Source organism: Hyperoodon ampullatus (genome assembly GCF_949752795.1).
Source record: "Hyperoodon ampullatus genome assembly, chromosome: 5".
Classification (NCBI taxonomy): Eukaryota; Metazoa; Chordata; class Mammalia; order Artiodactyla; family Ziphiidae; genus Hyperoodon; species Hyperoodon ampullatus.
The window spans coordinates 145,804,141-145,830,995 of record NC_136918.1 but is presented as its reverse complement, the minus strand read 5'-3'; the positions used below and the strand labels follow the sequence as shown (position 1 = coordinate 145,830,995).

At 59.2% G+C, this 26,855-nt stretch overlaps 1 protein-coding gene across 8 annotated transcripts; it reads right to left on the bottom strand.

Moving 5' to 3' along the window:
- On the bottom strand, positions 1–26,855 carry PCBP3 (poly(rC) binding protein 3; the record flags this gene model as incomplete). Of its 8 annotated transcripts, none has more annotated exons than XM_079704509.1 (13): positions 26,706–26,855; positions 24,593–24,616; positions 23,426–23,458; positions 22,949–23,065; positions 21,992–22,123; positions 21,063–21,191; positions 17,825–17,968; positions 14,928–14,969; positions 5,506–5,584; positions 5,010–5,069; positions 2,133–2,185; positions 1,179–1,348; positions 1–37 (listed from the first exon to the last, which is right to left on the bottom strand). In XM_079704509.1, exons 1-13 carry the CDS (start codon positions 26,772–26,774, stop codon positions 1–3), a joined length of 1,089 nt encoding a protein of 362 aa, XP_079560635.1. In that variant the 5' UTR covers positions 26,775–26,855. The 8 variants fall into 8 exon arrangements, with proteins under 8 accessions (XP_079560635.1, XP_079560637.1, XP_079560638.1 ...); XM_079704511.1 differs by having other exon boundaries at positions 17,894–17,968; XM_079704512.1 differs by having other exon boundaries at positions 5,506–5,581; positions 17,894–17,968.

Here is a 26,855-nt window from a genome sequence, read left to right as displayed (position 1 = left end):
TTAGAGCGCGCCCATCCCGGTGACCTCGGACGTCAGCCTGGAAGAGACAAGGGCACAGGGCACAGGTCACCATGTCCTCACAGACGGAGGAGTCCTTAGAGCCCCTCCCTCTTCATTGCCATGGACGGTCCTGGCTCACAGCGCAGTGGCCACTAGCTGAGGACCGGGGACCAGAGCCACGGGGCCTTCCTTCCCCGCCACAGGGGCCCGTGTACCTGTCACCACATGGGGGGGGTGACGACAGCCACCAGGACAGGCCCAGGCTGCCACAACGGTTTCTACAGCCACTGCCGGGAGGGGCATGGGAGTGACACTGCCGGGGAGAGGGACGCAGGGCCCTCGTGCCGCGGCTCTGGAGGCTTCCTGGGTGTGGTCGCCCTCAGCAGGGAGGCCAAGGGAGGGGCCCGCTATGCCCAGGAGCTCTGCCCTGGCTCTCCAGCCACAGGACCTCCCTCTGCCCTAGCGCGTGACTTCAGACCCTTGCACGGTTCCCTGACAGCCGCCCACCAAGTGTCTGGGTGGGGGGGTCTTTACAACCACAGATGTGTGAGAGCAGAGAAACCCAGTGACCTGTTCCCTGAAACTACAGAGCCTTTTATGCTGACCTTCGATGACTCCAGACCCAGGCCTCTGCCGAGCAGAGAACGTGGGGTGGGCACAGGGCAGGTGCTGGCCAGGCCACCCCCAGCTTGTCCCCGTGGGCAGAAGGCCGGAGGTCCCAGGAAAGGCCAGTGAAGCAGCCCCTCCGCAGCTCCAAACCCCAGGGGCCTCCCGGGTGTGCGGAGCTGGCAGCACAGCTATGAGGCTGGTGGTGCCATCACAGGGCCCAGACCCTCCCACTGCACAGGGACAGGCAGGGTGCAGGCTGGCCCTCACAGCTCCCCGTGGCTGTGAAGAGTGAGGCCCAGAGGCTTGGCTTCAGACGCCCCGAGTCCGTGTGGACGCTGGGCTCCCCACGGTTTGCTGCCTAAGGCGCCAACGCCTGGCGACTTGTCTGGGGCCGTGCGGGCACCACCGGAGGTGAAAGGTCAGGTGTGAGAGTGCAGAGGACCGTGTGGGCCCGCGTCCACCTGGAGACTCTCCCCGTCACGCTCCGCACCCCCCGCGCCCCCCCCACCACGCCCAGCCGGGAGAGAGAAGCCCCGGGAGGCAGCCCCGTGCAGGCTGACCGGCCTCACCTGGCGTTGATGAGGTACTGGGCAAGGCTGATGTTGGCCGGGGTCCCCGTGATGGTGATCTGGCGCTCTGACGACCCCTCCGTGGCATTGGCGATTTTGATCTGAGCTCCCGACATCTGTCGAATTTCATTGATTTTGGTCCCCTGGCGTCCAATTATGCAGCCTATTAGCTGGAAGAAAGGACGGAGGAGCTTCTTAGAGGAGGATCCACCGCAGCCCGAGGGCGGTGCTGGGCCGCTGGGGAAGCTGCAGGAGCACCGCCTTGGCCCGCCCACCCCCAGCACGTCACAGGCTCCAGAGGGAAGAGGCACGCCCACCCCCCTCCTGCTGGAGGACGGGAGCCGCGGGTGCCTGGCCTCTGCTTGGCCTCGACCGCAAGAAGTCCCGACAAATCAAGACACAGCGGTTATGCGGCCACATCACCTGGCCCAGCGCCCTCTGTGGGCCCGAGGCCATGTTGGCCCCTCTAGGCCACGCCCTCGGGCTGGAGGGATGTATGTTTGAGTGGACACGGGAGCTGGAGAGGCGGTGTCCCCAGCCATCACCATGCTGCCCTCAGGCAGCTGCCCCTCTAGGACACGTGCCCCACACCCGCTCTGTTGTCTTGGTTTGGGGATCGGAGTCAACATTCTTAGGATAAACCAGGGATCCAGAGGATGGCTGGGAGATAACTGAGTGTGGGAGGCCCTCCGAGGGCCCAGGGGGCACTTCTGGGCCACCTACCCTCAGGGCTGACCCTGAACCAGGCAGGGCCTTCAAATGGGGGCAGCCGGGGTCCCCAGGCAGCTCCGGCATCTGAATTCCGAGTCAACCCTGAAGCGCCACCAGCTCCTTCCTTGGCTGGTATCTTGGGGGTGACATCACCCACCCCCATGGGCATTAAGCTGCTTAACCAGGGCAGGGAGGGGGAGGGGCACACTCGGGCTCAGGATGGGCGGGGCCCGGCGTACTCACATCATTGGGAATGGTGAGCTCGTGAGTGCTGGCGGGGGGGCTGGCATCCAGACCTGGGCACACGAGGGGAGACGGTTAGGTGGGCAGAAGGCCGCTCCCGCGGCACCCGGCGCTCGGCCCCGCTGGGCCGGCAGGCAGGCAGGGCCGGGGCTGCCCAGGGGAGGGTCTGCACAGCCGGGGGCCGGGGCCTGTGAGCGCTCAGTCCCAAACTGCCACCACCCTCCTGACCCCAGCATCTCTCAAACAAGGAAAAGGAACCCAGCAGGATGCAGGTTCACTTTTTGTTCTGGGCGTGACATGATGTCACTTGTCCGCTGTGCTGTGTAGTCTCTCGAGACGCCCTTCACAGACACCCTGGTGGCTGTGCCTGGCGCCCCGGGTACGGGCCGCACTGGTCACGCCAGTCCTGGGTGCCCACCCTCCGTCCCCAGACCCGACAGCAGGCCTCCTCCGCTGCCCCTGTTCCCTCCCACGCTCTGCGGCCCCCGCCCCCGGGCAGCGCTTCCGGTGGGGGGCAGGGAGGCCCGAGAGCCGGGCTGGGGAGCCCGTGCCTTTCCACAGGGCGTCCTGGGCTGAGACCCAGGCCCAGCTCATCACACGCCCGGCTTCTGTCTTTACAAATGTCAGCTCAGCACCCACCAAATCAGAGCCAGCCTCTCAGGGTTCAAGGACAAGATCCACACTTACTTTGGAAACAGTGACCACAAAACGCAGGGGGGCTGTGAGGGGCCCAGAGGGGAGGCAGGGTCTGCCCTCGCGGGTGAATGCCGGGGCAGACACACTCCTGTGTACGAGGCGCTTCCATCCCGTCAGGAGGCGTCTCAAACTCAAAGCCCACAGCCGAGACCCCGCTCTTCCTGCCCCAGACCCGTGTGTCCCAGTGTCAGGGGTCCCGCAGCTCGGCCCAGACCCGGAGCCCCCAGCTCCACCCACCTTCCCCGTGGCACACTATTGCAGGCCCGACTCACACACCTTCGGAATATTCTGGAACCCGAGCCCTCTTCCCACCCCATGCTCCTCCCTCCCTGGCCTCTGCCCCTCAGGCTAATTCCCACAAGGCCCCGAGGGGTCCCAACAAAGGCGACTGCCCGGCCCCCGGCCCCACAGGCCTCCTCCTCCATGGCATGTGTGTCCCCGGAACCAGATGTGCCATGGCCATCGGTGTCGAGGACACAGGGACCCGGTGAGACCGGGCCTGTTCTGGGGCCTGCGGAGCACGGGGCTCAGCTATGCTGAATGAACTGACTCACCCCAGACCATCCATCATTTTTCTGTTACGCAGCTAAACCTGGAGTTTCTGTTCTTTATCTCTTTTCATAAAGGTATTTTCAATACAGTTACTTAGTTGTTCAACCATCTATATACATTCAATCTTTAGTGACATTTAAAATGTCACTTAAGAGATTTCCTTGGTCCCAAGTCCCGTGCGGTGCCTCCTGGTTTGGGTGACACAAGCTGGGGGGTCACACCTGTTCACCTAGCTTATGATTCTTGATCAAGGGGACTTCTTCTAAAAGGTGCCGAAGTCAAACCCAGTGGTGAGCTTCCCTCTCATGAGTCATGAACGCTGCTTCCCCAACACAAACCCCAGCTGCCTGGGAAGCGGCGTGGCGTGGCCTTCAGGGTGAGGACGACCAGCAGACACCTCTCGTCACCGCCCAGCCTCCCTGACCCGCGGCCGTGGCGGGAGCGTGCGCGTGCGTGTGCAAGTGTGGTGTGTGAGCACTCTGGGTCCCACGGGGCCTTGGAGAGGAAGGTCGTCACAGGGGCATGTGAACACGGGTCCCACGTCCCCGAGGCTGTGGTGGGAGGGCCGTGTCGGGGTGGGGTGGGGGCCGTGTGTCCCGGGTAAGCCTGGCGCTTGGAGTCCCCAGGTCGTCTCCTGGAGACGATGGCTGGGCAATTATCTGCAATCACGTTATAAACTGTACAGACACCCAAACATGTGTTATCACCAGACACGTAACTTTGTAAAGGTTGGTATCCAGTTCCACAATCAGAAACGTTCTAGAAATGTTCTTCTCTAGTTTTCACTCATTCAATTCTGCATTAACTTAATTAAAGGCTGTGCTGAGAAGAAGCCCACAGTGAGTGCATGAAGCATCAGAGCTGGGGTCCCAGCTGGAGAGACGCCTCCTGAGCCCCGTGGTCTCAGCTGGGCCCACGTGGTCCTGAGGGACGGGTGAGGGGCGGACGCACCCTGAGGCCCGGAACACACCAGCGGGGGTGACAGCTACGACCGCTGCACACAGTCCTCTCCCGCGTTTCCCCTTTAGCCGGCACTCGCTCTTCTGCTCTGATCCAGGCTTTCACGAGGCCCGTGTGGGTGGGGATGGAGCGTGGGGGGCGCCTCCCTCCCAGGGAACCTGGCAGGTCCGGGCCACATGCCTCCAGGGGCTTTGCTCCCCAACGGCCTGTCAGCGGGCTGCGCCCACTGCTCCAAGCCTGGGCGACAGGACCTGCGGATCCACGCCCTGCCCTGCCCTGTCCGGGGAGCGTTTTAGGGCAAATCCAGCCCACAGTGATCTCATCTCCCGTGGAACACGTTTCTGGAAGGCGCACAGCATGGTCAGCACTTCACTCCAGACCCCCACACGCTGTGCCACTGGGAGAATAAATGACACACAGGCGTAGCCTCTGGATGACAGGGCAGCTGTGCCCCGAGCCCAGTCAGAGCCGACCCACCACATTCCCAGCAGGAACGGGGTGAAGCTGGGGGCCGCGTGTGCAGACCTGGGGCCGGCCACTTGGGCCCCGGCCCTCGGTGGCGCCGGCGTCCCTTCCCCGAGGTGCTTGGCCAGCAGCCCCCTTGCCTCCTCCTCCCGCCAGGTCCCTTCCTGGCCTGCTTGCTCTCCCTTTAGCGTGGTTTTCTTTTACCTGACGACTGGCCCATCAGATTTTGAGCTTCTTCGGAGGAGTGTAAAGGCAGCTTTTCTCCTGGAGAGCAAAGAAGAAACAGATTTAATGTTTTGCCCTCAAGGAGAGAAGCAAGGTCACTTCAACTAGGGAAGCTCAAAGTCTGACTGGTGCTCCACTCTGAGCTACGGGGGCGCCATCCCGGGCGAGCCGCCCTGCGGGTGCACCACCTCCTGCAGGAGGGCCTCCCCGATGGCCAGTGGGCAGCAGAGAGCAGGGTGGACCCTCGAGGAGGGGGGTGTCTCCTTCAGGAAGGCCAGCTGTAGGGTGACTGACCCGTCACGGAGACGCACAGAGATACCCCCGCCCACCCGCGGCAGCGTGCACAGCGCCGCGTCCCTGGCCCTCACTCCAGAGCTGTACTTGTTCCATTCACTGCCCTGAACACAGACCGCTCGGAAAGAGAAAGGCCCCAGGTGAGAAGAGAGGAGGTCAGAAAGGGCGGCTGGGTACGTACCGGGGAAAGCGGGGTTGGTCTGTCCGAGGGGAGGAAAGGGGGTTTGCTGCATGGCCAGCTGGTGGAGCTTGGTCAACTGCTGGGGTAGGAGGGACACGAGAGCTAAGAAGGTCATTGTCATCGAGTACAAGTCACACCAAATTAAAAACGCGTAACGGAAGTCTGCACAGATAGATAGAAAGGGGGCCATGCGACACATGGCAGACGCAGCAGCACGCAAGGACTTGGCCTGGGATAACCAATGGGCCGTGGTCGGTTGGCAGGCACACTGAGTCCTTCCCCCCTCGGCCCCCGGCCAGGCGGGCCCCCGGGCTCCACGGGGAGGGTCTAGAGCCACAGAGCAGGACCCGCTGGGCCCCAAGTGCCTCAACGTCACGCTGTCACTCGCGGGACCCACTCACATTGGTGGGTTGGCTTTCTTCTGCAAACTTGGCCCCGGACCCGGGCCTGGCCCACTCCACGGCCGGCGTCCTCCCCCGCAGGCCCTCGCTCTACCCATGGGGCGACTTGGAGGGGCCACCTGCGGGGCCCACCGCCCGCCCCCTGCGGCCTCCAGGATTACAGGAAGCAGTGCTGGAAGGCTCCACTGAGGGAGCTGCAAGGGCCGCCAAGAGGGTGCAGGGCTCCTATGGGGGTTCCCATGTCTATGCCCCTCCCCCACCCCCCGTGCCCCATCACTTGTCACCTGCCCCTTGGCCTCCATCCCCCAGCCACTAGACATTGGTGGGGGCTTTGAAATGCAGTTTTTTTAGTTATTTTATCTGAGCTTCATTTCTTAGATAAACACTACAAATAACAGAAGATAAAGGTAAACGTGGTGAGCCTTGGCCACCTAATAGGGGCTGTCTGAATGCTGGGACCCCCCGGCCTTGGAGACTTCCAGGCGCGTCCGTAGCCCTGGCGCACCCACTGGCCCGGCCCACATCACTAGCCGAGCGGAGAGAGGGCCAGGACATTCCAGGACGTGCACTCAACTCCCAACCTTCACAAAGGAAGCCCAGCCCGAATGCTTCCAGAGCCCAGAGGCCGGCATGGGGCCTCCACGGAGCCCCTGCGGCTGGCAGGTGTGGGCACCCAGGGAGTGTCGAGGGTGCCCCCAGGTGAGACGAGGGTCTGACCAGTCACCACGTGGGTCGCATTCTGCAGAACGTGTCGGGGGTGGGGGCAGGTACGAGCGCTGGGATCTCCACGTCCCTGGCCTTCACGGGCGAGCTCTCGGGCGACAGAGGAATGGGTGTGCTGCTGGCCTCCCAGGGGCCAGGCGTGCTCTCCTAACAAATGCTGAACACCCCTTCCCAGTACGTGGGGGATCATAGCTGCCCCACGGGGGCTCCTCCCGAGAGCCCGCCACCCTGTCACGTGTCCGGTAGGTGCGGCCGTGGGGACAGGGCTGGTGGCGTGCTGGCCGGCCAGTCCGGCCTCCTCCTGCATCCACAGGTCGGGGTCCAGGGGCCGAGCCGTGCCCAGCCTGTGGCCTCCGGGCACACCTTCTCGGTAGAACCTCCACTGTGCAGCCGCTGGGATGTGGGTGGGTTGTCGCTGCAGCCAAACTTCGGTGTCTCCTGGCCGCTCCTGTAGCATCTGCCAGTGCAGGGCTGTCTCTTCCCTCCCTCCCTCCCCGGAAATGGTAAGCCCACCGTAAAAGCAGCCCTCTGCCACCCCAGGCCTCTCCCCACTCTGGGGGTGGGCCTGCTCGGAGAGAACCGGCCTCATCCCAGATTCAGCTGTCATGCCTGGCAGCTCTGGGGAGGGGACGTGGTGACCTGGGGTCAGATTCAGCTCAGATTCAGCTCTGAGAATCCCCAGTGAGGTGGGGCTGGGGCCTGACAGCACACCTGCTGCCCGGCAGGTCTGCCCTGTGACTGACACCACTGGGCTAAGCGCGGCCTGAGCAGACATGCACAGAAGCCCCCTGAGAAAGGTGTCAGAAGAGCACACCCGGGAAACACCGCTATGGGGACACCAACCCGAGTCTTGGGGACGAGAGGTTTGAGGGGACAAGAGGTGTGAGGGGACCCGTACCTGCCATGCCACGGGCGAGGTGACCCTGCAGGGAAGGCGCTGAAGGGTGGGAGACCCTGCTGCGCGGCTCGGGCACCCTACCAACGGCTCCTCTCTCCAGGGGCCCGTAAGAAAGGTGGCAAGGACCCATGGGCGTTGGGGCATGAGGGTGTGTGGGGGGGCACCGACTGGGTCCTGCAACCCCGCCTCCCCTGAGCACATCGTCACCCCGAGTCACGGGGACACCGGGCGGGGTCTGCGCCCCGAGCCCACCTACACGGAGCGCTGGAATCGGGTCTAAGGTCTCCTCACAAGGAGGTAACACAAGTTCCTAGGATGGAGGAGGAAACCCCGTCTCTGGAGACAAGAAACATCCAGTTGGCTGTCCAGAGCCCAGCCCAGGGTAGGCAGGCCACCTGCTCTGACTGTCACTGGGATTTTGTGCAGACACCGCACTGGTGCAAGAAGAGCCGCCTGGCGCGGGACTGGCATCCTGGGGGCTCCAGCCCTTCACCTGGGGGCCGGGGGCCAGCGGGGAGCCCGAGGGGTGGCCCTGTGGCACCTGAAGGGCTTAAGGGGCCTTGGCCAGGCTGCTCTCTGCTCCTGGTCTGCGATGTTACCCCCGTCACATGTTTATGTGTCCGACGGCCGGGCTGGCACGGTCCCCATGAGGGCAGGGCCCTCTCCTATCTGTCCCCGAGTCTCCAAGAGTGCACTGCTGTGCGTTGGTCAAGATGGCGGGGAGAGCGGGGCTCTGGGGGCGGAAGAACTGGTCGGAGCCGGCTCCAACGCTGACCAGCTTTGTGGAGATGGGCACATCTGGTCTCCGTGGGCCTCGTGCCCCCACCTGCGAGGCCCGGTGCCACGTGAGGGACGGGCAGGCTGAAGTGCTGCCCACGTGAGTTGAGGGTGAATGAACATCGCAAACTAGCGAGGCGTCCCCACCTGGCCACCCACAGCCCCTGCACCCGCGGGTGCTCCTCTGGTCTCTCCATCACCTGCTCTCAGTTAAATGGATGAGCCCGTTGGCCACGCGTGTTACAGGCACAGCCAGATATCCCGCGAGGTGGGCTCCGCTCGCACCTGGAAAGTCTGGCACTCAGAAGTTCAGTGCTTCAGGCCATGACCTGTCCCGCTGCAATAGATTTGCTGCTTTGTATGAAACAGTGGCCACACCAGCAAACAGATCCCCCCTCAGGCAGCCAGGAATATAAAGTGACATCTTGGGAAGGACTGACCAGACGGTGGTGCCTGGAGGAGCACCTGTCCCTCAAGTGGGTGGGCGGATGGGTGTCAGCTGGCATCTGTCTGTCTTGGCTCTGGCCTTAACTTTGCCTCCATTTCTACATTTGTAAAGGAGGGAGCAGCACTAAGTGCTAAGGGGACTTCCCACTTTGTGAGATATTTCTGCCATAAAACAAAACAAAACAAAACAAGAGAATCAGCCTTTCTAGTCTGGCCAGTGCCTACAAACCACTGGGAGGGAAGATAGGAGGGGAGGGTGGAGGGCGGAGCCAGCGGGCAGGCGGCACGTCACAGACATTTCTCCATAACTGCCTTTTCCACTTAACTCTGTGTCAGAACATAAAACATAGGCAAATACTCAACACAGACAAATACTGAAGTCAGAAGGATTCATAAGCACACAGCTCCACGAGTCATCACCAGATGGACATGCCACGCACCAGCACTCACATCTAGGGACGGCCACCTCGTGGTTTAGTCTGCGAGTCCTATTTCCTCTTCTGTGAAATGCTTGTGTCTTTTGCCCATTTTTCTATTGGGTTGTTTTTCGCTGATTCACATAAACTTATGTATTTTAGATACTAATCCTATTCCAGTCATATGTGCTGAAAAGATCTTTTCCCCACTCTCCTTATGGAGCCTTGAGAGAAACAGAATTTAAAATTTTTAATGTAGTTGAATTCATCACTATTTTCTTTATGGTTTGTTCTTCTGTTTTAGGAAATCCTTCCCTGATCTCTGAACTGAAAGATATTGTTTTCTTCTAAAAGTGCTAAATTTTTCTCTCTCGTGTTGAAGTTCTTGGTACATAAAGAGTGTTTTTTTTTCTGTTTACGTTGTAAAGACTATCCTATCAGATACTGTCTGCATGACTAGCTTGATGATTCTTGGCTTTTGCTCTTTCACGTAAAATTCAAAAGAGCCTGCGGGGATTTTGTGTGCAATTGTACTGCATCCGTACCTCAACCTGGGAAGATCTTTGGTGTCGTTTCCAGGAGGATCGTGTGTCTCTCCATTCACCGTGGTCTTCTGGTCTTCTTTAACTTTCAATAACGACAAGATTTTTTTAAAAAATTCACCTTTTAATTATTGATTTCAATTTAATTGCTCTATGGGGAGAAAGTCATCTATCTGATTCCAATTTTTGAAAGATGGTGTCTTCTTTACGGTCTAGTGTGTGATCAAGCTTTGTAAACGTTTTCATGAATTTAGTAGCTGTGCTGGGGGAGTGTTCGGTGCACGTCGGTTAACTCGGGCTCACGTTGTACTGTCAGAATCTCTTTGTACTTGGCCTTCATTGAAAGAGGTCTGTTAAAGTTCCACTGCAACATCTGTTACATTCTCTTAATGGTTTGTTAATTTTTTCCTTTATATATGTTTGAAGCTATGTTTTAGGTGCAAACTTAAATTGTTTTATCTTCTAGTGAAGCATTTGTCAATAAGTGATGACTAAGTAATTTCCTGTAAAGGTTTTTTTTCCCCACTGATAATAATAATGGTGTATTGTTTCGTTGGATTGTATTTTCCTAGAATAGTTTTTCTATTCTTTTAATTTTTCTAGGTCCTTATTCTTTAGGTGTGTCTCTTGAAAAAAAAATTGATATTTTTTTTGTTTTTGTTTGCTTGTCTCTTTGTTCAGCTTTTCTTAAAAAACCTTCTGACAGCCTTTGTTTTTTAACTGGAAAGTGTCTCCCGCTTTGATCACAATTACCCACAGATGTAGACTAATTTCTGTCATCTTATTTTAATTGTCCTGATCTTCAAGGGTTTCTTTTCTTTTGTACTGATTAATCTTTTCCTGTCACCCACTTTCCCCTCTGTACCTTTATGGAAGGTATGAACGTGAACATGTTTCTGATAGTCACCACTTTGAAATTTTAACACGTACATTTAGTCTTAATTCAATATCTTTGCCTTCCTCCCGAACGATACAATGACCTACAGGATGTTTTAATCCCCTCAGCCGCATCCTAATCTTACGGATGCTGTTGGTGCCCATTTAGTTCTGTTATGTTAATCCCAGCAATTAGATAGCATTGATTTTGATTTTACAAAGTTTGTTTTCATTGACCCAAATGTTTAAATTTTAATGTAGTCAAAAATATCAATGTTTTCTTTATGATTTGTGCTTCTGTTAAGGAAAGAAATGGTAATTCTTTTTGCTCACCATTCTTTCTTGGATTTATAGCCTTCCTTCTGGGATCATTCTCCTTCTACTGACGGGCGTCCCTTAGAAGGTCACAGTTGTTTGTCTGACAACATCTGTAACTCAGGAGATCCTCTGGAGGTTGAGCTTTAGGCTGACAGTTGTTTGCTTTTCTTTTGCCACCACAACTGCTCCTTTACAATATTCCTTCTCTCTCTCTCCTCTTGGAAGATTCTCTTTGGTCTTTGGTGTCATGTGGCTTTGCTTGGACACGTCTAAATTGGATTTTGGTTGATCTAGTTGGGGATTCGTTGAGATTCCTGAATGTGAGGATTTTTTTGCTTATTGATCCTGAGAAGTCCTCTGCGCTCACCTCTGAGAAGCTTCCCTCCCTCCATCCTACCTGCTAACCCCAGGGCTTCAACCGGACCTGTGTTCTCCCTTCTCAGTCCTCCTTATCGGTGCTTCTCAGACTTTCCGTGCAAACAAGTTACCCAGGGTCTTGTGAAAATGCAGATTCTGATTCTGAGAGGGGCGGGCTGAGGGTCCTGCCACTGAAGAGCTCAGCTCCGAGGACAGGGTGTGCAACCGGGGAGAGGGGCAGGGGCAAGAGCTAACCTGCCCGTTTCCTGCTCTGCGGCAGGTGGGGCCGGGGTGCCTCCCCGCCACTGCGAAAGGAGAGGATTCAAGATCCTCTGATCTTGGAAGAACAAAGAGCCAGAGGTGCGGGCGTCAGCAGGGCGGCCGTGCAGGGCTCTCACTAGAAGATGCCAGGAGCAGCCTCAATGGCACCTCCCTGGGGGCTCCCGGAGGGGGACACCGAGGAGGTGGGCGGGGAAGGCACTCCATCCCCGGCTGTGTCCGCTGTGAGCAGAGCCCCCGGGACCACCGTCCGCACGGGATCTAGCTGTGCGCTCCCACTGGTTTCTTCTACTTACTATGACTCACTCGTTTCCAGTTTCCCCACTGCTAACTCTCTAAGCAACGAGCTTCCCGGCTAACACGGCGCCCATTTACCCCCAGATACTCAACACCCTCTGCTGAGACCCAGCGTCGCGGGGACCGACAGCTCTGCTGCTCCTGGCCCCCAGCTCTGGCGAGGGCCCCTCGAAACCCCATGTCCTCACCAGCCCAGGCTCCCAGGGAGGCCGCCGGCCCGGCTGGCTTCTGGTCTCGATCCCGCTCGCTTCCAGCACCCCTTTAATGAGGGATGCTAAGTAAGGGAGTGACTTGGAAACTTTGGAGAATAGAAATAAGATTCACACGTGAGGGCATGCTTGACATTGACTGATTTCTCCCAGAAGAAACCAGTTTCTTCCTGGTGTGATCAGTACAGGGACAGGAAGAGCGGAGCTGGGAGAGACCGGAGGTGGGAGGGAGCAGCGGTGGGAGGGAGCGGCGGTGGGAGGGAGCAGCGGTGGCCGTGCTGTGTCTGTCCCGGCTTCGCATCTGCTCCTGCGTCCTGAGTTGTGGCCACCATGGTCCTTCCTCGTGTCTGAAACTACACCCGACTCCTCGGGCAGGACCCGTGGGCGGCCGTCCTGGAGCATTCTGGCCACCAGCCGTGACCAAGGTCTGCAGCTGTGACAGGCCCAGTCATCCAGCAGTCCTTGGCCTCTCCGAATGCCCGAGAGCTATGAGCTTCCAGAAGGATTCCGGTAAAACAAGGGCCGAGGCAGGCGAGAACCTGGAGGGAGACTGGTGAGGGTGGAGCCCTGATTCCTTCATAGGTTAAACCAGAAAGCAGGAAAAACTACGCACATTTTAGCTCTAGATGAAGAAATGCTCAGCTCTAAGAAATGTATTTTCTCAAAGTCTGTGCCTGATTTAGGAAGGAATTAGCTGCTGAGATGACAGTGGGGTGTGTGTCAGCCACTGGGGTTGAAATATTCAAATGGTGTATTCAGTTACCTTATAAAATAAATTAGTACTTCCTGTAATTATTATATTTGTGTTCTAAGAAATGAAGCTTTAAAAAAATTCCTACTGAATATTAAGCTCAGATAAAACTGCCTTCCTGGCCATGGTCACTCGTCACCACTTTATTTTGTTTTGAACGATTCTTAGTGATGGTCCAAGTCTTCAACTTTCCATTCCTGCAAGAAAAGCATTTATCAAGGTCCTGCTCTTCTGTCCTAACAGCTGCTCCATCACACGTGCGGTGCTGGGGAACGCAGGGTCCTGCGCAAAAGTCCTTTCACAATAAAAACCCAAGTGTTTCAAATCTCTATCAAACTCAGTGAGGCAACCATGTAATAGCGAGCTATAAATTAGTTTAAAATCCGAAAGAAAATGGAAACTACCCATTTTTAAGAGATACTGAGACAATCACATGGAAAGAGCAAAACAACCAACTGATTTTAAAACCAATCAACCAAACCAATCAAAGTCCCTCGGCCTCGCTAGGTGCGTGTGCCCTAGCCTAGGGAATTCAGACCAGGAGCTCCAGACCAGGAATTCAGGCCTGGAGCGCTGAGGCCTCGGGCAGCAGGGAAGCACAGGTCTGCCATGGGCTGCGGGTCTGAGCCTCATCTCAGACCTGCTCTGGGGTAAACCACCCCTCATGGCCCAGACCACCAAGTGTGCTGAGTTCTGAGTCTGCTTTTGCACAGATGCTTTTCCAAAGGCACAAGACCACCAGCCATGGGGAGTGAAGGCTGTGCCACCCTGTAAACCGGCTTCTCCTCTGATCTCCGTCACCCCACGCGGACGCTCTATTGGGGTCCACGGAACCCACACGTCACGGTGCCCATCCAGACCCCACCAGTGCTATGCTTGCTCACTCCACATGGGTGACGGGCCCCCTCCCCAGGTTCCAGCACCTGCCGTCCCCTGGGCCACAGCCAACTGTCGTCTGGGATGGGGAGGGCAGGCATCCCCCATGTGGCATCAGGACGGCCCCCAGCCCCGTCTCCATCAGCTTTCTCTGACTTTTGATTCATGTGTGTTGCTTAATGAGGATTTTTTTAAAAAGGAAAAGCCGTTGGTTTTCTTTTCTATTCAATACAAATGTCCTGCAATGATAGTGAATTGAATCTCTGTACTTCCAATACATACATGTACTCAGTGTCAGTGAGTTCTTATAACTCTCCCTGCCCTGACTTTACGTCTTGAGGTGGCCGGCTCTTCACCTGCCAGTTCAAAAGCGCGAGCGTCTGCACAAGACGGGCGGGCATCGCTGTCACCTGCGGTCCCTCTGCCTGGACAGAGCCCGCCCCCCACTGGCTCTCCGAGAGCAGCGCACATGGACCCGCCTTCCCAGGACAGAGGACACTTCTCGGATCGGACCTCAGCTTGCCGTGCCTGCGGCCGTGGCACACAAACCCACCCACCTCTTCCCTCTCTTCCCCACACCCCGCTGCCCGGGCCAGCAGCGCAGACCGCGCGGCCCAGCATCTCTACAGCCCTGTGGCCTGCGGCCCCCTGCAGTGCACTCGGGGCGTCCAGTCCTCCAGCAGCGACACTGTGCTCAGGCTGGAACCCAGTCCAGAGCGGCCCCGGGCGTGGAGCGCGTCCTAACGCTGGAACAGAGCCTTGTCTGCTGCACGGGCTCCCAACAGCCTGGATCTCGTGCATGCATGGACCCTGCTCCAACCAGGGCCTGAAAGGGAGCATGTAGCTTCACCAACTGTTCAAACGCCAATCCAAGGTATCCCGGCAGACCTGCTGATGGCACATCACCTGCCTGCTCAGGTGCCCACGGGGCCCAAGCTGTCCCCGCCCACCAGGGCAGGCGCCGGGGACAGAGCAGCCCGGTGGCCCCCGCCCGAGGCCCCATGTGCGCAGGAATAGCCGGACTGCAGCCCCAATCAAAGCAATTGGACATCAGGCCAAGTCCTCCACAGGAGCAGAATTAGTGCTAAGAGATTAAAGGTTATTCAGGGCCATATGGATATGACACAGGTCAGGGACACTGAGAACGGTATTAATATTATGTGTAATATTAATGTTAGTAGCGATTGACAGCAGCATGCAGGTAGGAGGGGAGAGGTGACGAGAAGAGCGGGGGAAGGACAGAGTAAAAACTCACATCTGGGTGGGGGATGGCGTACTGTCCCTGGATCGTGTAGGCCTAGAGAGAGAGAGACAGCGTCAGCTCGAGAAGCGGCAGCCACGCGTCCCCCACCGCGGCCTCCCCTGCGGGACGAGGGCCCTCCTCGGGGAGGGCTTTCCTGCAAGCAGGCCCCGGGCCCTCTGGTTAAGGCCTTCCCCGTTCACGTAGGAGAGGCGACCCTCCCAGGGCCCGGGGTGCAGAGACTGGGGTCAGGGTCCTGGCATCGAGCCTCCCGGGTCCCTCGGTGGCTGGAGCTACAACCAGACGCACGATGGGGTGGGGCGGGGGAGGGGAAGGGCCAGGCAGCCGGCTTCCGACTCTCCCCTTGCTCCTCAGCTGACGGTATCTAAGGACTAGCCGCTTGACCCTCGCTATGAGTCACTGATTATTAACCCTTTGAGAATGTAATCGGCTATCAGAGTAAACACTTTCAGGACATATTTACTCCAAGAAACCCAAACAACAAAACAGAAAACTCTAAAAGGTGACTCAAAACCAATTTTGCGAACGCTAGATTAAGTAAGAAATGCACCCAAATCAGCCACAGGTTGGCCGATCGTCTTCCAGCCTCAGAGGACCAGGCGGCCGTTGTGACTTGGGGGCAGCATGCTCTTGGTGGCACAGCTCCCAGAGGGGGCTTGTTTTGCCTTCACCGTGTCACTTGCCTTCAAGACAGTGACTCGGAGTAGCCGCAGCGCGTGTGTGGGCCCCGAAGCCTCTCCCACCGCCCGCCCCACCTGCCTCAACAGTCCCTCAGCCAAGGTGCTTCCAGAAACTCACAGCCAAAAAACAAACAAACCACACAGAGTCGAGGGAGAGTAAAGACAAAGACTTGCCACTGGGACTCGGTGACGTGGAACGTGCGGCACCAGCCATGCTGGGCCTGCAGGTGGGGCACAGGCGCAGAGCCCCCGCCCGGGTCTGGGGAGGCCCGGGCACCGCGTGGGGAGGAAAGGAACCTGACCAGAAGCAGCACACCTCGGGGAGGCTGTGCGTGCTCGGGGCCGTGGGGCGCCACCAGGCACTGCGCCAACGTGTCCCCGAGTGTGACAGGCCCTGGGACAGGGCTGCCCATGTGCTCCCCGACCGGCAGTTCTTTATCCCAGACACTTTCAGTTTCTGACGTATCTTTTCATCACTCAGGTGTTATGGTTTCTAGTTCTACTGGAAGTGCACGGGCCGCCTACCGTCATTTCAGGGCAGAGGTAGACAGACGACAGGTCACAGGTTCTGTCTGGATGAAATCTTTACGGACCGAAACTGCTAGGATGGCAGGAAGTGCCTCTCGGCAGCAGGGACGTGCGGGCATCTTCACAGGGACAGGGCAAGGGGAAGGCTCTGAAGCCTGGGTGTGCGTGCGTCCTGCACGCGGGCGGGGAGGGCCCGGGGCCTGGTACAGTGACCCCTCTGCCCACTACCTGCAGCTCCGCGGTGACCCTCCTGTGACTCTGTCCCCCGCCAACGACCAACAGTAGTCAGTCACTGGCCACACTACCTGTCCCCAGGGCACAGGCGCTGGGTTAAGGTGCTGAGCCCCTGCGAAGCCCACAGTGGCGGTGACCTCGCTGTCCTGACTGGGGGATGGGTGATGCCCTGCTTTGCCGGCCGGGGCGGGGCTGGGCTGGGCCCGGGAGGCTGCCAGGCTCTGGCTCATGTTAACACGCCTCCCCTTTGAATAAAGCCCGCGCTGCTCCATGTGGAATCATCGTGGGGTGGCTTGCATGTTGGGGCTGAGGCCACGCAGGTAACTCACCTGCCACTGATCAGGGATGCGTGGCAGGAAAGGGGCTCTGAACGCGGCGGGCCATCTGCGGCTGCCCTAAACCACGGGGCTGCTGGAGCCGCTGCCCCCTCCCCCCGGGAATTTGCCACAAACGCTGCCACAGGAGCTCAGACCCTGCCCTCACCTCACGGGGCTCAGCGGGAGAGGAACCGGACAATGTTCTTTTACAGAGCAGAGAAAAACGTGGAGAGTTTGTGTTTGCCTCTTTGCCTTTACGGCCCTCCCGTCCTGGGTCATCTGGGAAGTCTCTGTCTTAACTCTCCCTTGAACAAGGCACACAGCACTGCCACCTGGACGCAGAGCTTCTCCTGGCACACTGGCCTGGCCTTTGCAAAGTCCCTCGACCGCGGCTGCCGTGACCCCGCTGTGAAGGGACAAAGCGAGCTCCTGGCGGACGCCTCTGAGCCCGATGCCCAAGGGCAGAAGACAGGGCACGGCCCCCCTGTCGGCCCCTCCACGTCCCGCTAAGCCAACCACTGGCCTCAGATAGAAATCTCCGTGCCCCCTGGTTTCCAGGCCCTCCCTGGCGGGAGAGAAAGCTCAGGGGCTCCCACCAAAGCAGCAGGGGTGTGAAGCGGCCATGGCCGGCCTGCTGGGCCTGCGGCCAGCGTGGGGCAGGGTGGAGAGGGAGGGTCGCCCCTGTAACGGGACGCCCAGCTGGCCTCTCCTTCACCCTTGTCTCGTCCCTCACGTGCTCCTGGGGGGAACTCGTGTGTGGGAAGTTGGGAACGTGTATTTCAGGGGAGATGGGGCCGGTTCTTACAGTCGTAGTTGCCCCACCCAGGAGTCATAAAACCCCTGGGAACGCCCCCAGCCCTTCCTGCCTCCGAGCTTCCTAAAAACACCAGGAAGCTAGACTCGGGCGGTGCTGCCCGGCTGAGCAGGCCTGAGCCCGGACCAGGGTCCTCCTGGGCCCAGACTCCACAGGGCGTCCGCCTTGGCCCTTTCTGTCTGCGGACGCTGCCCGGCGGGTCTCTCTCGCGGTGGCCCGCGTCCACCCCAGGGCCGGCTGCGGGCCAGGAGAGCTCTGCGTCCAGCGTGCGCGGGGGACACGTGCACGTGAGAAGGGAGAAAACCTGAGTGCACTAACGGGCAGCGGCGGGGGCTGCAGTAAAAGGCTGAGGTTGGCAGTGGAGGCCGAGAGCGGGTCGGCTCTTACCTGACCACCTGCAAAAATGACAGGGGTGGAGGCGGGCTTTGGGCGGTAGGGGATGGTGGCACCTTTCGGTGGGGACTAGGAAAAGGGACAGGAGAGGGAGAGAGAGCGTTAGAGCAGCTTCGCAGCCTGGCAGTCGTGAGGCCTCCTTCCGAGCCCCCCTGCCCTCCCCAGTCCCCAGGTCCTCCAGGGACCACCGCCCTACATACAGCCCCAGCAGGAGGCGGCGGGTGACGGGTGAGGCGGGCAGGGGCGCGTCTGCCCGCGCACGTGACCCTCCCCAGGCGCCAGCACAGGCGCCGCGTTCTGAGAGGGGCGCACCCCCTCCTTCAGTCCTTGGGAAAGAGCCCCCGGGGACTCGGTGCCAGTGCCGGGGCTTCGCGTGGCCTGGGCTGATGTTCAGTCGGCATAATCACGGGAAAGTTAGAAACATCCAACTTCGCTATTTAAAAAAAGAGCCATCATTTAATGCACCTTAGAGTCCAAATGAAATAGTCCACAGTTGTGATGCAATTTGCTACAATTTCCTTTCATTATTCTGTGTCCAAAAGTATAGGATTCATATCTTGGGGTGAACGATATTCTCAAGCATCAGAAGTCGGCCAGGTCCTGATGATGTCAACCAGACCCCTTGGTCAGAAGACATCAGGCCCTCCCGTCCCCTTGCCTGGGTGACCGTCTTCCCTGGGAGCAAAGTCCACAGGGCTGGGCCCGGGCTGTTGTCGGGAGTCCTGAGTCAGCAGCAACACCGGCCAGAGACGGAGGTCAGGCACCAGGGCAGCCTGTCTTTGCTGTGACTTCCTGAGGCCATTGCCCACTCAGGCCCAGCCACCAGGCGGTGTGACCTCAGAGTGACCCAACCTAAGACACACACACAGGGAGGTGGGGACAGCAGAGGGGTTGGCAGCTTCAACTCTGCAGCCCAAGCCACATCATGCGACTTTGTCCATGCTGCATGCCCTTGAACACACTGTGACCTTGGGTGTGTGCTGTGTGACCTTGAACACAGTGTGACCTTGGCCTGCTGTGTGACCTGGAACACACCATGTGACCTTGGCCTGCTGTGTGACCTTGGATGTTCTGCGTGACCTTGACACGTTGTGTGCCCTTGGCCAGCTGCCTGACCTTGTGGAGAGCAAGAGGGGCTGCTTCGAGGGCCCGTGTGCTGACCGCGTGTGGGTGACGCTGGGCTCCTGTACTTCCGTCTCCGGCTCGTCTGAGGTCGTGTCCAGGCGCCTCTGCAGCGGGGTTCTCTGTGGTCTCAGGGCGATTAGGGGTCACCGAGCAGGAAGCGTGACTGCCTTGAGTGACCGTTTCCGCTGCGAAAGGAGGACTCGGTCCAGCTGCTGCCCCCACTCCATCCCTGAGCTGGGGGGTGGGCTCCCCACTGCTCAGCCTCAACTGTCACCTTGCTCCATGGTGCACTCCGACCCCGCCGACGGCAGGGCCCGCCCTCCGCTGGCCCTGATGGCCATGACGCCCAGTTCCCTTCAAGCTGACCTCTGGTGGAGGGAGGCCTTCTGGGCACATGCTCCCCACCCAGGGCTGCAGCCCCGACCCTCGCGTTCTCCACCGACCCGCCACTCCTCGAGCAGCCCCTCCCTCCTTCGGTAGTGATTTCATGGGCGGAGCCCCCACCCCAGAGCCCGAAACTCCAGTCACTCTTCATTTAACATCGGACCAGGGGCTCCTAGCTGTGGTGATGCTTCCTCCCCCATAAGTGGCTGCTCCGGCCTCCGGGGGCTTCGTGACACCAAGGGCAGGAGGCCTCGTCCCCGTCCCTCGAGGACCGATCACGCCTGCCCGTGTGCTTCAGCGTTCACTGTTTCACAGCCCTGGGGGCACCAGCGCCCCACAGCCAGTGGGGTCAAGCTCTCCTGTGGGGTCATGTCTGACCACAAACGTGGCACAAGCAAGACCACGTGGGAGGGGTCCTGAGGAGCCCACATGTCCTGTTCTGACCTCGTCGGGGACATCAGAGGCGGCGTCCCTCCTGGAGCGGTTCACGTCACCCCGCCTCGCCCGGGCACCGCTGCCCACCAGGCTGCTTGGGCATCTGCCGCACTAGGGGTGCTGGGCCCTGCTCGCTCTCCACCCTCACGGCCCCTCGCGGTCCCAACACTGGGACTGAAGAGAACACTGATCCTCACCGTGACCAGCGTGTGGGGAAAGTTTCAGAACAAAATATCTAGAAAAGTATTTTTGATTTCCCAATATCATACTTCAGGAAAATAAAAACGATACAAATTTTTTTCTAAGGAGTTGGACATGGTGCTTTAACACCAAGTCAAGTACAAAAGAGGGAGAACCCACCGCTGGCCCCCCTGAGGCTAATTCCTGGGGGAGACTGCTGTCACCTCAGGCAGACACTCCGTCAAGGGCTTCGGGCATGGGGGAAGGAGGGCCCAGGTGGCCGGGCCACCAGCACAGGTATTGAAACCTTTCGTTTGAGGCACGATGACTTCATTTTAGCTTAAGAAAGACCAGCAACTATTATTGAGAGCTTCAGTTAATCTTGCAGCAGTTTGGGTATTGATTGAAACTTAAATCTTGGGGTTTTTTCCCTCAGATTTTCGAGAGGTTTTTCCTGCTCAGCTGTGCCTTCCTTGCTTCTCCTTTGGTTAATCCTTGCGTTTACTTCTTTCTGTCTTCACAATTGGGGCATTATCGTGTGCTTTTCCTAAGTCCTGCCCATTGTACCTCGGTGGTGTCTCTGATGCCCGCAGGCTGGTCCCATGCAGTGGGGTCCTGTCCATGGCGTGGGCCTCTTCACTCCATCTGCATCTCCAGCCCAGACCTGGCCCCAGGGCACACCTGCACCACTTTTAAGGACTGACCCTTTGCTGAACGCCTCTCACACCATGGACTACTAACTCTTTATCCAACTCCAGAAATGAGGGGAGGGGCTCACGCTCCCCACGTTCTCCGTGGTCTCCCCAGATCCCCAGTGAGGACGACCGACACACCGAGGTGGCAGGAGCCAGCGGCTGCCCCCCCATGGAGCCTGCACCCCAGCACAGCTCTCACTCAGGCCGTCCCTGAGGCCCGCCCTCACGCGACCCGGACCACATGAAGCCTCAGGGCTCCGAGGCCTCCAGCGCTCAGCAGCCCCGGCCGGCACGGAGTGAGGGGCAGGTTGGCGTGGAGCCCTGGACTTGTGGACAGACTGTACCTCCAGCATGACCACACAGATTTGCTTGACACACTGGATGATGGCGTCGGGGGTCCCCGAGATGGTCACTGCCCGCTCCGTGGAGTTGGGCAGCATGTCCCCGGCCACCTGGACCTGGGCACCTGTGGACTGGAGAGACCAGACGTTGGAACGGGCCCCACCGAGCGGGGCAGTGTGCACTGCAGTGGCACTTCCTGGGTGCCCCCGGGGGCGTCGAGGGCACAGCACGCCTTGGGACACCCCCCGACGCTGCCCCAGGTCACCCCTCCACGCCCTCCGCACGCTCCATCTGGAGCCCCCGGGGCAGCCCCATCCAGCTCAGCCCGCCGCTGCCAGGGCACCGTGGACCTGGAGCAGGGTGGGCGACGCTAGATGTGGGAGCGGCATCTCAGGAGACAGAGTTGTTTTCAAATATGTGGAATTCTCTCTCTCTGTGGAGTTTGAGGTCACAGAGAAAGATGGATCCCAGTCATGGGGCCTAAAGCGTGTGGCCGTCTTTCCTGGAAGGAATCAAGCCTGGGGGCTGCCATCCTTTGGGGAAGGGAAGGCCTCGGGCTTTCCTTGGGAGAGGAACTTGTGAAGATAAGGTGGGCCCCTCAGGCAAGCCCCACCCCAGCTGGGACGGCTCAGCGACTCTCAGGAAACGGGACCTGGCAGTGGGAGCAGGGGCCTCCCGGGGGGCAGAGCCCGTGCCCTGGAGCCCAGGACTGGGTGGAGGGGTGCCACGGCCACGTCCCGGGAGTCAGGCCTGGGCTCCTCTGCGTGACGCCCACAGCAGGGGCTCCCACGGTCACTCTGCCTTGTGGCTCGTCCCTCCCCTGCTGCAAGCTCTGTGCTGCAGGGTCTGCAGGGACCTGGCTAGTGTTCTGCCCTAGGGACATCCTGACCGCCGGTGTTCGGCTCCCGGGCGGGCGGGGAGGGCTCGTTACCTCCCTGATCTCCTTGATCTTGGAGCCGCCTTTGCCGATCAGGGACCCGCACTGGCTGGCGGGGACCACCAGCCTCAGCGTCACCGGGGGCTTGCTGGTGGCTGGGCTGTTGCTCATGCAGTTAATGATGTCCTGGGGAGGAGAGGCACGTGGGTCGGCCGGGAGAGCCTAGCAGGCTCCCTGTCGGGGGTCGGGGGTCGGGAGACGAGGACGAGGGGGAGGCAGAGGCACGAGGCAAACGGCTGAGGGTGAACAGCGGGGGACACGGTGGCCGGGCTGGGCTGGTCACAGGGGCTGCGAGGCCAGGCCAGGCTCAGGGGACGAGGGGGGCGGCTGGAGAACTCAAGGGGACCCCCAGGCGTGCACGTCTGGGCAGTCGCGCTGCTGCCGCAGGGTGGTGCCTGGACTCAGGGTCTGACCTCTGTCCCTAAGGCCTGGCGGGCAGAGAGGGGCTTGGACAGAGGGTGATCCACTTGACAGAAGGACTTAACTCCCCAGCTTGATCACCCTTCGAGTAAAGACACCAAATGCATCTCCAGATAACTTTCAGCAATTTCAAAAATACCAGAAACACACAAAAATCTTAAGGTTGAACTCACTGACAGACGTACACAAAAGTGCACAGACACATAAATGCGTGTACATTTCCCGGGCCTGGGTCTCCCTTTGTCCGTCCACATCTGAGCCAAGCTAAACACACTGGGGGTCGGCTGCTGTGGACAGGGCTGAGGCCTGGATGTGGCCGCTTCACTGCCGGCGCCAGGCCTTCCCTGAGGACTCGTGCTCTGGGGGCAGGCCCTGAGGGACCGCTCAGTGAGGGAGGGGGGCCTTGGGGGAGGAGGGACCCTGGCCGGTCACCAGGTGGACTGGAGGGGGCAGTCCCCAGGGAGGCAGAGGAGGCAGAGGGGCTGAGAGGTCCCCTCTTCCGGGACAGGGCTCCCTAGGGGCACCCCTTACCTCCTCAAACTTGTAGGCGATCATGGCAAAGGCCTTGAAGATGGCATCTGTCGGGCCCGTGATGGTCACGATTCTTTCTGGGCAGTTTCCTTCCGAGATGTTGATCCTTGCCCCGCTCTGGGAGGGAGATACGCAGACCCCAGAAACTGGATTAAAGCCTTGGGGCCGGCAATGGGCTGGATCCTAGGGCCTACTGACCACCGGGGACTCCTGCAGGCTGGTGGCGCCCGAGCCTCAGCACCGATGGCCGGTCCTGTCCTACTGTGCTCGCTGTGACCCGGTCATGACCGGGAGGGCACCTGAACTGCTGGTGTGTGCTTCGGGGCTCCGCATGGCCACCCCTCGCTCACATCCCTGCCATGCGGGGCTCCCGGCGGGTCCTGGCCGCGTGGGGCTGGGCGCAGAGCTGCTAGGAGGCCCTGGCCTCCTCCCTCCCACCCTCCCAGAAACAGCATGCAGCTCAGGGCGCCAACTCACCTCTTCACGCATCTTCTTCACGGTCTCTCCTTTCTGGAACAGAGGTTCAGACAAGGGAGGGGGTCACTCGGGCTTTCACCACAGGCATGGAGGCTGGGCGCCCCAGCCCTCCAAGGTGGGCTCCAGGCCCGACATGCTTGACTCCCCGGCCCGCCCACCACCTTGCCCAGGGCACGGGCTGTGGGCTGGGCAGACCTGGCCCCAGGGACCCAATGCGGCTCCACTCTTGGCCTGGGTACCTGCTCCACGGGGCGGGTTTGCACCCATCCCCCAGCCTCACCGCCAGCAAAGCGGGGACCAGGCCCTCGGGTGATCCCAAGAGGAACTTGTGAAAAGAAGCCTGACTCTGAGCTCCGGGGGTTCCCCCACCATTCAGGGACCACGAGGGACCACGAGGGTCCAGCGAAGCCAGAGACGGTCGCAAGGAATGGGGGTGTGGGGTCCTGGCCCATGTCTCTCCTACACGCACCCAGCTTCCAAACCAGCGCTCACTTTCCCCAGGGGAACGTTTCTTTGAGAATGGACTCACCACCCCTCAGGCCGGAGGTGGGAGACTGCTCCCAGGAATGCACGTGGGAATTGGTCCTGAGCTCTCACACTCGGGAAGAATGACTGGCCACCAAGGCAGGTGGGCGGCTGGAGAATGGGAAGCTCTGCGACCAGCCTCATGGGGGTGCAGCCTGAAGGCGACAGGGCAGGATTCCAGTGGGATCCTCACTGCTCGCCTGGCACACACCGTGTGTGGCTCACCCCCTGCACAGGGGTGCTCCAGACCTCACTGTCCCTCTGAGATACCCCGGTAGAGGCAGAGTTCACTCAATAATTACCTTCCTGGGACTTCCCTGGTGGCGCAGTGGTTAAGAATCCGCCTGCCAACGCAGGGGACAATGGTTCGAGCCCTGGTCCGGGAAGATCCCACATGCCGCAGAGCAACTAAGCCCGTGCGCCACAACTACTGAGCCTGCGCTCTAGAGCCCGCGAGCCACAACTACTGAGCCCACGTGCCACAACTACTGAAGCCCGCGTGCCACAACTACTGAAGCCTGCACGCCTAGAGCCCGTGCCCTGCAACAAGAGAAGCCACCGCTCACCACAACTAGAGAAAGCCCGCGCGTAGCTATGAAGACCCAAGGCAGCCAAAAAAATAAAAATAAAAAAAATAATTACCTTCCCGATGATGCTGCCAACTTCCTGTAGGAAAAGAATCACAGAAAGATGATGTCATAGAGCAGAAGAAGCAAAAATCCTGTGACAGGCGCCGCGAGGCCGTCCACCTTCCGAGTCATGAGTGAGGAAGGGAGACTGGACGGTCAGGAGGGAGCGGGCAGGCAGGCTGCCCTGCCTCTGACTGACAGACAAAGAGAAAGAGAATGGCCAGCTGCTTTCCAGATAAACATGTCAACAGGTATCACCTGTGTGACTTAAGGCCTCAAGGAAACCCTGCAAGAAATGGATGAAAGATAAAATCTCCCCCAGTGATTTTGAGATGTGTAAAAATTTAGCGCTGCTATTGCTATTTGACTTTTTTTTAAAAAGGTAGAACATTGAAAGACTCTTGAGCACACCGCCATGCTTCTAAAGCCTGGGGCCCGCAATGGTTCAGACGCGCTCCCGGCCAGGACGGCCCGTCGCAGCACCTCCCTGCCTGGGACAGACCCACGAGGCTCTGCCATGGCACCTCAGGGAGGCGGGGCCAGCCTGCTTCGAGCTGCAGAGAGCAGCTCCCACAGTCAAACTCATCTTCCTTATTACAGTGAAGCCCTCAGCAACCGCAGTGTCCTGGGGAAACGCCCCAGTTCTGCGAGGCCAGGAGGGCGCGTGTGCAGCAGGGGCTGTGGCGGCAAAGGGCAGCTGGGCACGGGCGGTGGCCCCTCCGGCAGTCACCTCCCAGGGGCAGGGTTGGGTAGTTGCTGTGGCAGCAGCTGCTGGAGGTGGGGCCATGCATCTGACCTCAGACTGTCCTCCACGGTACACACCCAGCTCCGGACAACCTTGACCAAATGCCACCCACCCTGGGAGCGGGAAAGGCAGTCAGCATCCCTCCATCACGGAAAGGGAGGCTCTAGGTGTGAGCACCAGCCTCCGGAAATCTAGGGAGAGCAGTGCCCCAGGCACGATGCCAGCCTCTGCCGTCCCCTGGGTTTCTTATGGTACAAACACCAGACAGAGGAGCCAGGATGAACCCTGTGCTATTGGACTGGAATAGGGGGTGTGAACTCAGGGAGCCCAATTTAGAGATACATATGCAGATGTGCGCAGACATAGGTGTGTATGATTCTACACACACCCACACCCACACATACAAGTGCACGCGTGTGCGCACACACACAAACACATATTCCCTAGCTCTGTCTGGGGCCCACAGTAGCCCAAAAGCCGTGAGCACCCCATGTGCCCACCTCTGGGCTCTAACACCATCCCACCATCCTCCACTCAAGAGAGCTGGGTTCTCTACAGAAACGGCTGATTCCAGGACCAGCAGGAAAGCAAGGAGGAGCAACAGCGGTGTGCAGAGAAGATGTGCAGTCAGAACGGTGGGTCCCCCCAAAAGGACACGGGCCAGCTCGGTGGGGCGACCACGGCCAAGTCAGGGACAATGTGAGCATCAAAATCAATGACAGTGCGGGGAGAGTGTGGGGACAGCATGGGGGGTGATGCGAGCAAAGCAGCAAACCCTGCGTCCAGGAAGCCATGAATGAAGCAAGGGTGGCACACAGGACATTCACGCAACACCTTAGTACCCGCCAGCAAAGACGCCCTGATGACTGTGGAAGAGGAGTTGGGGAGGTGCCCAGCAGGTGCCCCCACCAAGTGACACCCTGAAATCTGGACTACCTGATAGGAAAGCTTCTGGGACACTCCTGCCAACGGTGAGAAAACGTCAGAAAAAACCAAAGTGAGGGACATTCTTTCTACAGAAGAACTGGGCAGGAACTTTGCTTTCAAAGCAACAGGCAAAGGAAGCGTGGGGAGCGCCTGCCTGAAGGACAGCCCTGGGATGACCGGTGCACGTGAGGGGCCCGAGCCGCCTGGCCGGCACGTGTGCGTCAGTGTTAGTGTCCCGGAGGAGAATGCCCTCACAGGTAGAAAATACACACTAGGGCACAGGGGGTGGGGCAGCAGACGGGCAGCTCAGTCTCGAAAGGTTCTGGGAGAAACGGAATCTGGACGGCGCTGCAGCTGCTGTGTAAGTCGGAGGTCGCTTAGAATTTTAAACGCCTAATGTGGGACGAAGACCCCTGCGGTGGGCGTGCCTCCCCTCCCCTCTCCGCCCCCGTACCTTTCCGTGCATCAGCAGGCGGATGGTCAGGGTCACGTTCAGGCCACCTTCTGAGACCTTGGACTCCATCTTTCTTCCAAACTGTAGCTGGGGGAGGTGGCTCAAGGTGCCGAGGGTGCCGTGAGGAAGGACAGATGGGGCCCAGATGGT